This window comes from Gordionus sp. m RMFG-2023, chromosome 2 (assembly GCF_954871325.1).
Source record: "Gordionus sp. m RMFG-2023 chromosome 2, tfGorSpeb1-WG-v2, whole genome shotgun sequence".
Lineage (NCBI taxonomy): Eukaryota > Metazoa > Nematomorpha > Gordioida > Chordodea > Parachordodidae > Gordionus > Gordionus sp. m RMFG-2023.
In genome coordinates this window covers 56,042,538-56,055,947 of record NC_088776.1, presented here as the reverse complement: position 1 = coordinate 56,055,947, position 13,410 = coordinate 56,042,538, and the positions used below count along the sequence as shown (strand labels likewise).

The window sequence follows — 13,410 nt, the reverse complement described above, 5'->3', positions numbered from 1 at the left end:
TAGTTCTAACGAGGATATTAGTCTGATTTAGTATCATTTTTTTCTAACCTTTCTTATTTGACAACGATTATAATCACCCAATCCTTCTAAATTCTTATTCTAAATATTCAAAATGTTACAGAAATCAATAAATAAACTGTTGAAGATCAATTCAAATTATTTGAATCTCTCATAAACTGCTCCCTGACACAGGTTATTTTTATTTTTGTATTATCTTCTTTATTTTATTTCTCCCTTTTCTCTCTCCTTATTCTGTATCAAACTTTTCCTTTCATCTATTATTCGCTATCATTTTTCTCATCTTAAAGTTAGGTCCCCCTTTGCCTTTAAAATCTATTATGTGTATAAGCATCTTATGGGTGTGGGCTGTGCTTATTTTGTCCTTTCCATATCAGCCCATAGACGTTTAAGTAATAGTCCTTGGACTATTACGCGTACAAGTACGTGCGGCTTGCCCACAAACGTGTGAAGGGCTCCTCATTTTTATCCCCTTTTTAATTTGTCCAGTCAGATGGATTATGAGGAAAACCTAACGTAGCTCTGTTGTATCCACAACTAGAAGGCGTAAACGTTCTATATCACGTATCACGTAAAATAAATTTTCCCACTCAAGATTTTTCTTTATTTGTTACATTATTTTATAATTTGAAAATTTCTAATTTTACAACCTGAAATAATTAATCAATTGCATATTTAATATAAATTTTTACAATAACTACATAATTCCAATACAAAATTTATAAAACGGTACATTTATCATCGGCTCTTTTTTATGGCAATTTCAGTATATTCGTTTGCAAATGCAAAGCATAATCATAACTATCGAGACATTGGACAATCATATCCTATAATTACCTGTCTTTTTTTATCCACCTTATATGTTTTGGGACTCTATTTATGGCCTAATAAATACTTGAGGTATAAAGTTCCTTATTTTATAAATTAAACATAATTAAAGAGATGACCCAGTAGTTATCAAATATAGATTTTTCAGCGTTTTGCTTACTTGTTTGATCTCACCTATTTTTATATGCTGGCACATATCAAATAAAGTATTTAATTTAAATTATTATGTCTAAAATATATAAATCTTGGTTTTAATTAGTCAGATATTCTCATACATTTGGGCATAAGAAAATCTGGATTGATTGCTGCAATATTTATTCCATTATTCACATTGTTTGTAATAATTTATATATATGTGCTACATGTTATATTTATGTATTTATATAGTTATTATTTTTAGGACCAATATATTTGTGGTTTTTAGAGAATAAAGGTATAAGTACAAAAATGATTTATAATAATAATTTTTACCAAACAAAGAAAAAGAATATCATAAATATTATAGCAAAATTTCAATCTATGGTCTTAGAAATTATATAATTGTAAAAGAGAATATGGAATTAATTTTAATTTCTTTCATACTTTAAGGCACCTTTAACAGAAGAATATATTTTTCGATCTTGTATTGTGAGTATTCTCTTGACCTATCACACTCATTCCAAAACTATTTTTATAGCCTCTTTCATTTTTGGTTTAGGTATTATATATATTATATTATTCTATTAATCCTATAACAATAGCACATTTTCATCATATATTTGAAAATATCAACAAAGGAATCTCATTAAATAGGGCACTTATTATATCTTGTAAAACCTACTTATATTTATATGGCTAATTTCTGATAAATGAATATTTATTTAAAATGTTAATGTATAATAATACCTCATATATGATTTTGTGATTATTATATCATCTACAGGTTTCCAATTTATTTACACAACAATATTTGGGGCATATTCAACATTTGTGTTTATTATTACAGGTTTGAATCAATTAATTTAATACTAAATTAAAATATTTATTATAAGATGTTGATTACAAGACATTATAATAAGTATAAGGTAAGAGATAAAGTAACAATTAAGAAATTGGAGGTAAAATATTTTTTAATTATTCAAATAACCATTTTCAATCATTTTATTAAAAGATCACCTGATGTCCTGCTTTGTCATACATGCCTTCTGCAACATTTTAGGGTTTCCTGATTTAAATAGAATATATTACTATCATGATCTTAAACAAAGAAAAATTCTGAAGTATCTTTTGGTTTTGGGATTCTTGGGATGGTTATTTGCTACCAAAACTTTACTAAAGCCACAATTTTTCCAAAATGAAAGAATTTATTGATCACATTTTATATATTATTTTCATATTGCAAATATAAATAAAAAGATAGAACACCTTAAAATTAACCCTTGTATATTAAATTTAAAAAAGTGCCAATGGTATATTTTAAAACTTATATGTGATTGTTTAGATCTCATATTATTGAAATATTTGATTTATTTTAATTTATAAATAAATACTATTTTGCTCATCAAATATGAATACTTTTATTTGAATCGATTTTCATTATTTATATCAAATGAGGAATAATATTTGAAAATTATTCAAATTTTTTATAGTAAATTTAGTATTAATAATTTATAAAAGTCAAATACAAATATTTAACCTATGATTTGAAGGGCATGACTAAAATACGCGCCCCCTATGAAAGAAGCTTAATTTAAATTATATTATTTGGAATCGTATTTAGCTTCGTAAGATAAGGCAGAAAATGTTTTTTTTATTTTTAAAAAAATGGTAACATAGTAAAATTTAAAAAAAATTAATTTTTTACATGACTAAACTACGCGCCCCCTATTAAAGAAGCTTAATTTATAAAAAATGAACGTAGAATCATATAGAGCTTATTAGAAGGTTTAAAAAAATGTTAATATTATATTTTAAAACTTTTTATAACCTAGTGGGCTTTTGAAACAAATTTTTTTTGAATAAACTACGCGCCCCCTATTAAAGAAGCTTATTTCATAAAAAATTAAAGCATAATCGTATTAAGCTCATTAAGAGGAATCAAAAAATGTTGATATTAAGTTTATAAATAATTTATAACTATTGAGATTTGGAAAAAACACTTAATTTCTTCCTTTTTTGACTAAACTACGCGCCCTCGTTAAATATACATTATTTAAAAATGAATACAGAATCTTGTATAACTTTTCAAGGAGATTCAGAAAATTATTTTTTTTAAATTATTTTTGACTAAACTTCGCGCCCCCGTTGAATATACATTATTTTTAAAAAATGAATACAGAATCATGTATAACTTTTCAAGGAGATTAAGAAAATGGTATTATTTATTTTTTTTTAAAAAATATTTATATTATCGAAAAAAAAAATTTTTTGACTAAACTACGCGGCCCCTATCAAAGAAGCTTATTTCATAAAAAAAATCAAAGCATAATCGTATTAAGCTCATTAAAAGGAATCAAAAAATGTGAATATTAAGTTTATAGATTGTTTATAACTTATTTAGATTTGGAAAATACACTTAATTTCTTCTTTTTTTGTCTAAACTACGCGCCCCCGTTGAATATACAATTATTTTTAAAAAATGAATACAGAAGTCTTGTATAACTTAAAAAAAATCATTTAATAATTTAATTAATTGGTTAGTATAAAATCATATTAAAGGAAACTATTAAGTTAATTTTATAAAATCAGTCCGTAAGGTTAATAGGAGGTCTATTTATTTGAACATTCTCATAATTTTTTAATGAGTGTTGTTTTGATAAAGTTGAAAAAAAAATTGTTATAAGATTTTACAAAAAACCCATTTTTTTTGAAAACTTATAAACATAAATAACGAGGGCTCGTATCAATTTATATCTTGATTGGGAAAAATCAATTTCATTGACTATATACTATTGATAATCTAAACTAAATCTGCATAAGTTATATTTACCAAAAAATTTCGATATTTCTAATTATTTTTTTTATTGTGTTAAAAAATAATGTATATTCAACAGGGGCGCGTAGTTTAGTCAAAAAAGAAGAAATTAACTGTTTTTTCCCAAATCTCAATAAGTTATAAATCATTCATAAACATAATATTAACATTTTTTGATTCCTTTTAATGAGCTTAATACGATTATGCTTTAATTTTTTATGAAATAAGCTTCTTTGATAGGGGGCGCGTAGTTTAGTCAAAAAAAAAAATTTTTGATAATATAAATATTTTTTTTTAAAAAAAATAAATAATACCATTTTCTGAATCTCCTTGATAAGTTATACATGATTCTGTATTCATTTTTTAAAAATAATGTATATTTAACGGGGGCGAGTAGTTTAGTCAAAAAGGAAGAAATTAAGTGTTTTTCCCAAATCTCAATGTTATAAATTATTTATAAATTTAATATTAACATTTTTTGATTCCTCTTAATGATACAATTATGCTTTAATTTTTTATGAAATAAGCTTCTTTGATAGGGGGCGCGTCAAAAAGAATAATTGTTTTTCAAAAGCCCACTAGGTTATAAAAAGTTTTAAAATATAATATTAACATTTTTTAAAACCTTCTAATAAGCTCTATATGATTCTACGTTCATTTTTTATAAGTTAAGCTTCTTTAATAGGGGCGCGTATTTTAGTCATGTAAAAAAAATAATTTTTTAAAAATTTTACTAAGTTACCATTTTTTTTAAAAAATAAAAAAAAACATTTTCTGCCTTATCTTATGAAGCTAAATACGATTCTAAAATAATATAATTTAAATCCCGCTTTTTTAAATATGCCACTTGAATCTGGTTTTATCGATATCCTTATAATATAATTTTAAAAAAATCGAGCTGGGCATGAAAATAAAAAACCTGGGCTGGGCCAAAAAAAGAGCTAGGCCATGCAAATGGTGATATTTATCTTCACATCAAATACAGATATGTAACTTATGATCCTGCAAGGCTGCCTCATGCTAGTGAAATTAATAAATGATGGTCTGCCTGCCTGCAGAGCATGGATCGATGTTTTTTTTAACATCATCTATTGTTGTTAAAAAGCCCGATTTTTAAAAACGACCCGATTAAGATTTTGGCCAAAATAATATCATGTAAACCTAGAGATTTTTAGGTTTAAGTATTGGGCGGTTTTAAAAATCGACCCAAATCAGCCTTCATTACAGGAGTATCCCTTTGTCATAGTAAATTTAATCACAAACTCCTCTAATAGCCGATCTTAGGTATTATTTTAAAATATTTAAATTAGTTGTTTTTTTAAAGAATTACTTACATTTCTCTTTGTTAATTTTATTTATGTATTATGAAAAATTTTGGACCCTCACTTTCGATCAATAATCATAGTAATTGTATATTTGAAAGTAAAAAAACATTACCCCAAAACAAATTATATGCCAAAAAACTGGGTATCCGCTCTATAATATGAACTATCTAGCAGATTGTGACACCGCTAAGCGGACTCCAGAATCAGATTTTTTTAAATATATTATCTACTAAAAATGAACTCACAAATTTGAGTTACAGTAAAAAGACGTTTTACTCTAAAAAGAATACTATTAGACAATTGATGAGTTAGATATCTAATTAGAACATTGCGTCCCAAACTTTAAATTTTAACTATAAGAATCCCGTGTTCTTTCGCTCTAAGCACACTTGACGAGCGTATATTTTTAATAGCTGGGTTTACTTTGAACTCTAGTATATATATTTATTATGCTCCTCATATCTTAATAAAATAATAGTTTATTATTAAAAAACGAATTTAAAACAAAGGTCATTAGCTATTATCAAAATATAGCTTATATATATAGAATTTAAATATTAAAAAAAATGATTAAGGGATCTTACTTGCATTGCTATATTGAACCATGAATGGCCATCGTAGTGTGACTTGTTTGAAATAGCAGGCTTCATTTATGATCGCCACTTATTTGAGTTAATTTTCTTCCTAATAATGTGATAATTTAAGGATTTCCTCACCAAAAAGGAAAAATTACGTTAACGATGTCTGACTATTTGTTTATATCTAAGATTTCTTTCTACCGAATATTGTTGAGGCATTAGTGCTCGATCGCGCCAAAATGAATGTATCTGATTATAATCATAAAGTAGTAAACTCGCTAAATTATGTTTAATTTTATTAAGAATACAAGTTTAAAATTTACATAGATTTTTTTCAGCACTCTTAATTCCAGATTTCCACGCTTTTCTGTCTTTGGTCATCTCCTTCATTAGGTTTATGTTTTATAATTATTCGATCGAGAGTGAAATTTTTCCATTTTTTAATTGAGCATCGTCTTTAATGTTTATTTTAAAATTATAGTTTCGCAGTTCCATTATATCTTATCTTTCTCTTTTCTTTAACCAGGATATAACTACTCACTAACAAACTCAAATCCCTCAAATATTACTATTTTTATACCCAATCTGTCCAAATTGTAATGCAACATGTTAGACAGTGAGATATAGATATATATATTTTATTCGCTTCCAATAATATACTTTTATTCCGCTTCTACTGATCATTTGGGTTAATTATAATATCAATTACGTATCTAATTTTTCTGATTTTTTTTTTCAAATACATTTGTTTTCGATAACAATTTCAAAATAATGAGTAAACTATCTAAAATAAAATATATAAGGGATTAATATATCGAAAATGACGCACTTCAATCATAGCTCCCGAAGTATTAAATGTAAAGTACTACACTTTTATTATTTTGTAAGTGATGGATTGGGTTATATATTTTTAATTTTTATCGTATATAACAATATCCTTTCACCCTTATTAAATATTACGATTTGAAAAATGAATCTATTGTTAGAATTGTTTCAACATGTAGCCAAAATATAATTTACCGTAATTCAGCATGCGATGAGTAAATTTTTCATCCGTCGGCCAGCATTCAGCAGAAAGAACAACGCCCCTGCCATATATATATCAAATTTTTTATTCAATCTGTATCTAAATACAATTGAATTCAATAAATATCTAATATTTTCTTTTTCGTATCCGATATCACCTTCATATTTTATAATAATTCAAAGAAAAAATATTGCAAACTCCATATCTAATTATTTGCATAAAATACATATTTATAACTTTGGTTTCGTGCGTGAGTCGACTCATAAGTTGGAGGCAATTTTTTGACTAAAAACTCGATTCGAATCGTTGCTATGTTGGTTTAGGAAGTACAACTATGTCTAAATCTGCTCTTTTTTACTTCGAATTTTTGCTTCCATCTATTTTTTAGATTAAAGTTAAAGATAAATAAGTATTTAAAAAACTACTTTGAGCGTAGGAATGCAGGATAAATTTTTTGATACTTATTTCTGCTAAGCCTAGTCTAAACAGCTTTTGAACTACAGCACCCTATTTTGGATTTGTTTTAAGTGTTTGGTAGCATTGTTATTTTTTCGTAATTTTTTCCCCTTTTTTTGTTTGTCCTGTTTTGTTGTATTGTCTTTTTTTTTTGTTTTTATTCCTTTTTTAAAAAACTTTTTAGGCTCATTAGTTAAAGCTATACAGTCGCCTGATTAGTAACAAGTCTAATCAGGACACAGCTTATATACTATATAATGTAAAGAAGCCGGCCTATAATCCAGTTTTAGGCTTATAAAAATCAATGAGAATAGATAGTATAAATAAAGTATTATATTCTACATATTTTTCTAATTATATCGTTTTTAAATATATTATTCTGATTGTTTTTTCAAAATATTAAATGATTATTCGAAAATTAATTATTATTTTATTTTTAAATTTAATTTAGAAAAAATTTTAAACACATACCAAAAGAAATTAAGCGTTAATCATTTTTTTATGCCAAATTCTTAAATTTAACTAGTATAATAAAATACTTCTTAGATGCAATTTGACAAAAATAAAGAATAATTATTTTAAAAAAAATTATGTATGAATAAATTATAATTTATCTAAATCATTACAATTAATTTGACGATATTTATAATGATGTTTTTAGATATTTATAATGATGTTTTTAGATATTACAAATAGGGGTTGCTACTAAATTTAAAATGAGGTATAAATTTTCGCCATGAATGAGCATCTGTGCTATTTTCTGCAATCATGTTTGCCCCTGTAACATTTTGGCAAAAAGTGATGGCGGGAAAATTTTGCGATGAGTATGGATTCGTTAATAATGTCGTTTGAAGATATAAAAAGTATGGTACAAAGATAAATGAAATTCTTACTAACACGTTTTATTTAATCGGTTTATAAAGTGTTTCCCGCCCAATAAATTTAGACCAGATAGCAGTAGAATCACTGAGGGGGGGGAGCGCAAGCCCCTTGAAAAATTTGGAATTTTCTTAATGGCTCCCTATTATCTCCCTGAACTAAAGTTTTATTTTTTGATAGCCCCCTGATCTATTTATTTTCTAATTCTATTAAGTATTTTATATAGATTTGATTTTATTATTTAAAAATTAATTAGACTATCTAAATTTTTATTAAATGAGTGCTATTTTAATTATCAGAATAGATTAACACATATAAATTATATTTTATTATTTAAAAATTAATAAGCTATCTGAATTTTATTAAATGGGCACAATTTTATTTATTAGATTAGATTAATACATATTAATTATATTTACTATGTCAGCTTGCAATCAAATTCTGTGTTAAAAATGGAATATTAATATCACTCATAATGTCTAAATATTAATTATAATTAACAATTGAGAGTTGAAACTTAATTGATTTTTATTATTTAAATTATTTTATAACCCTAATTAAAAAATATAATCATTTCTAGTTGAAAATTAACAAATTTATTATTTTACAGAGTTCAAAATGACTAATCAACTATATTATTCATTTTTAAATTTAATTAATATGCCTTTTCCTAAAATTATTTTCAAGGTCCAAATAAGTATAAGGGGGCGGGAAGGGCAACGCTGGCATCCCCTCCATTTCTTTATAAAAAGTAAGTAAACATAAAGTTGATATGATAATCTTCTATTGGTTATAAAATATAAGGTAAAATACCACTTTTACATACGTATTTGACAGTTATAGAATATATTACATTACAGTTAATATTTTAATAAATTTTACTAATGTAAATATAAGTAACAAATTGAATTTAATTAACGCCATCTATTTTTTAATATATTAAAAATTAATCATCTTATTATTCATCCCACAATAGATGATCTTATTAGATATCTTTTCTTCTCTTTTTTCATGTGTTTTTAGAAAATTTTTTTCTTTTTGAGTTAAATATTTAATACGAGTATATTTTAGATATTATTACAAACTACTACTATTTTAAGATATAATATATCAACTCGAGGTGGTGCGACAATAATATATAAAATCGTAATTAATTTCTTTTATCATATCATAAATCATATCACTCTGGTTCTTATTTTATAGTTGCAAAATGTTTCATTTCTAATATGGCACCCCTGCCTTTAAGCCCAGAGATACGGGATAGGATATATTGTCTTTTTTTTAATATACCCGTTCCTATTCGGACCCAATTTTTTTAAAAAATACATGGGCCGGGTTATATATTTTAAATCGTTATTACAATATATAAAAAAAATTTTTAAATATATATATTTAAAAAAAATTAGGCCTGAAAATAAATTCTCGGCTGGCCGAAAAATTTATTTACCGGGAAACACCGTGGCGTCGCTAGGGGGAGCGCAGGGGCTCGAGCCCCCTGAAAAATTTGAATAGCCCCCTGAAGCAAAAAAAACTTTTTAATGGCTCCTTAATATCCCCTTGAACTAAAAATAAATTTTTTTGATTGCCCACTGAATGATTTATTTTATAATTCCATTAAGTAAAATATAGATATAATATTGAATATTATTTTAATTATTAGATTAGATTAATACATATAAATTATATTTTCACTATGTCAGCTTGCAATCAAATTCTGTATTAAAAATATAATATAAATAACTCACTAAATATTAATTTAGCTTTAACAGTTGAAGTTTAATTGACTTTTATTATTTAAATTATTATTTAACCTTAATTAAATAAATATAATCATATATTATTTGAAAATTAACAAACTTAATATTGTAATTAGCCGAATTCAAAATGAGTAATCAAGTGTATATTTATTTTGAAATTTTATTATCATACCTTAAATATATTTTCAAGGTCAAATAAGTATAAGAGATTTCTTTATAAAAAGTAAGTAGACCTATAGTTTATAATCCTCTACTATATACAGTTGTTTATAAAGTATTAGATATAATGCCACTTTTTTAGACGTATTTGACAGTTATATAATATATTACAGTCAATTTTATAATAAATTTTACTAATAAATGGTTTTGATAATAAATATAATAACAAATTGCATTCAAGTATTTAACACCATCTATTTAGTTATAAATTATTTTAAAAAGTAAACATTTTATTATTTATTCTGCAATAGATGTAAAATAAGGAATCTAACAATAATGTTATTTTAACTATTAACAACTTATTTCGCATTTTTATTTGACAGCGTAAAGTAATTATTTTACTTTTTTTCTTGTCTTTAATCTAAAGTTAACATTTACTTTTTTTGTTATTTATTATTGTAACATAGATTGGAATGAATAATCGACTTTTTGTTTTGATATTCATATTTAATGTAAAAATGTAAATACATTTATTCTGAAGATTGTGAGATACTTTTTTTACTTTTATACTTTTTTTAAAATAATGTAATATATAATGTTGTTAAATGGCTCGTTTTGAGCCGATTTTTAAAAACGGCTAACTCAGTATTTTATCCAGAATAGTTTTACGCAAGCCTGAATATTTTGTTTGTAGAAGGAATCAGGGGCGTCGCTAACCTTTACAATCTCAGGCTCAACTAGCCCCCCATACCCCCCATTTTGAAGACCTTCGGCCAGGTTTTATATTAATATATAATACTTTTTAAAAATTTAATAACTTTAAATAATTATTATGAATGTCATTTATTATATTTTGAATGCAAAATAAACTAGCATATAGAAATAATTAGTGATGTTAAGGTAACTAGTTGTAACTATTTTGGCTAAAAAATAACTGTAACTAGTTATATTTTTAAAATTGTAATTAGTAACTGTAACTAGTTAAAATTTTTGAAATGCAACTGCCAAAATAACTAGTTACTCTTAAAGATATATTCAAATAATTAATTTCATTTTTAATATGTTGTGATAAATTAAATTTATTAATTTAAAATTTTGTGAAAATGTCTGATTGTTCCCAACAATAACACAAATACTTATATGTATGGCAGATGTGCAGGGATTAAAATATTGTCAACCTTTAAAGGATACTATATTAGCCAGTATTGAAAAAAGGTAACTAAAATCAAATAATTATTTATAAATTAATAATATCATGTTATTGGTTTAATAATCCTAATGATAATGACAACATAATTGCTGCAATTCTTCACCCTTTATTTAAAACTGACTGGCCTTGGATTAGGCAAGAAAGGAATAAAGCAAAAAAGGAGGAAATTTTAAATTTAATAAATACCTTAATACCTCAAAGTGAATCCCAGACGAATGAATCATGCTCAAAACCAACATCACTTGATGTAGTATTTTTTTACCTAAAGCGCCAAAATATTCTGGATAATGAACTTATAGAAAACATTATCAAATCTAATAACAACACTTTTTCTTTATATAACGATTTTCCAAAGTTAAAATTACTCTTTATTAAATATAATGTTGTTCTAACATCAAGTGCTCCCGTAGAGCGCTTATTCAGTCTAGGTAAGCTCATTTTTAGAGATAAACGAGCATGTCTCCTAGATAATAACTTTGAAATTAATTTGTTGTTAAAAGCAAATAAACATTTATTAGATTCTAATTTTTATGAAAAATAAATGTTTTTTTCAATGCAAATATATATTTTTATATAAATAAATTGTATATTATTTTAAATAGATTATACTTTGTTTATCCTAATTTTTTTTATATTAAATAAATGCATTCAATAAATAATGCGCATATGAGGGATGTATAAAGTAAGTAACTAGTTACTTTTGAAAATAACTGTAACTAATAACTAGTTACTTTTGTAAAAATGTAACTAGTAACTGTAACTAGTAATGTTTTTAATTTCAAAATTAACTTTTAACATCACTAGAAATAATACAAGACATTTCTAAAAATAATATTTTTTAATAGAAAATCTATTTATTACAATATAAAATATTTTCGATTATTGATATAAAATGATTTTGCGTCTAAAGAATTATATATGATAAAAAAGGTTAATTAATTCATATATGCCTCAATTGATAATAGTTTTTGAAAACTACATAATATAATATAATTCTTAGCACTTATATTGACAAAAGGTCATGAAACTAATATAACTCCACCATTTTAGACAATGTTTTATAGAATGGACTAATAAGAAAAAATTTATTGACCTTACCAAATCTACAATTCTTGAAGAAGAGAATATTAACGACCAATCCAAATTATAAAACTATATGATGGTTAGAGCTTCCTCTTAGATGACATGATTGAAGCTAGATAGGTAATCGAGAAAATTATTGTATGATATTAAATTTCTAAAAGATTAACTTCAATTTTCATTGTTATATACGACTACACAGTTGATCTATTGCTTTTAAAATATGAGATCATATGTTCTCAGCAGCTGTACTAATAATCTTAAATTACATAGTCACACAAATAGATGCTGATTAATTTGCAGTCCTATCCATGACACTCACGATGGTAACCCATCACAATTTATTCTGTTAGATAAAAAAAACAAAAACATTAAAACTTTAGAAGAAATTATGCAAATATATTGAAGTCTTGAGTTATTTACACGGCAAGGATGCCATATTAGAAATAAAACATTTTAAAACTACAAAATAAGAACCAGAGTGATATCATGAAAGCAATTAAGATTTTATATATTATTGTCGCACCATCTCTAGTTGGTATATTATATCTTAAAATAAAAGTAGTTTGTAATAATATCAAAAATGTTTTTGTATTAAAGATTTAACTCAAATCTATTTTTCGAATAAGAAAAATATAGCTTTTCTAAAAACACGTAAAAAAAGAAGAAAAAATATCTAATTTATTACATTTATTGTGGGATATATATTAATACGTTTTATATAATTATATTTTAAATAAATAGATGCCGTTAAATATAACTCAGATATGTCTGTAAAAGTGGCATTTTACCTAATATTTTATAAAAAATTATATATAATAGAGGATTATAAACTATATGCCTACTTACTCTTATACTTATTTGGATTTGGACCTTGAAAATAATTTTAGGAAGAAACATGATAATTAAATTTAAAAATCAATAATATAGTTGATTAGTGATTTTGAACTCGGCTAAAAGATTAAATTATTAATTTTCAATTAATATAAGTTTATATTTATTAGGGTTATATAATAATTTGAATAATAAAAGTCAATTAAGCTTCAACTGATAAAGGTAAATTAATATTTAGTGAGTGATAATATTTTTAACATCAATTTTGATTGGAAGCTTACATAGTATAATTTATATGTAATAATC

At 24.5% G+C, this 13,410-nt stretch overlaps 1 protein-coding gene across 4 annotated transcripts; it reads left to right on the top strand.

Annotated features, from left to right (window-relative positions):
• The first annotated feature begins 615 nt into the window (after positions 1-615).
• On the top strand, positions 616-2,282 carry LOC135924600 (CAAX prenyl protease 2-like). 4 transcript variants are annotated; one of them, XM_065459688.1, is made up of 10 exons: positions 616-918; positions 959-1,052; positions 1,106-1,183; positions 1,234-1,279; positions 1,327-1,388; positions 1,435-1,543; positions 1,587-1,655; positions 1,769-1,831; positions 1,878-1,943; positions 1,997-2,282. In XM_065459688.1, the coding sequence occupies exons 1-9, from the start codon at positions 773-775 to the stop codon at positions 1,898-1,900; spliced, it is 690 nt and encodes a 229-aa protein (XP_065315760.1). In that variant the 5' UTR covers positions 616-772; the 3' UTR covers positions 1,901-1,943; positions 1,997-2,282. The 4 variants fall into 4 exon arrangements, 2 of the variants coding, with proteins under 2 accessions (XP_065315760.1, XP_065315759.1); XM_065459687.1 differs by lacking the exon at positions 1,878-1,943; XR_010571334.1 differs by lacking the exon at positions 1,878-1,943 and having other exon boundaries at positions 1,106-1,179; positions 1,435-1,655.
• Positions 2,283-13,410: the final 11,128 nt, after the last annotated feature.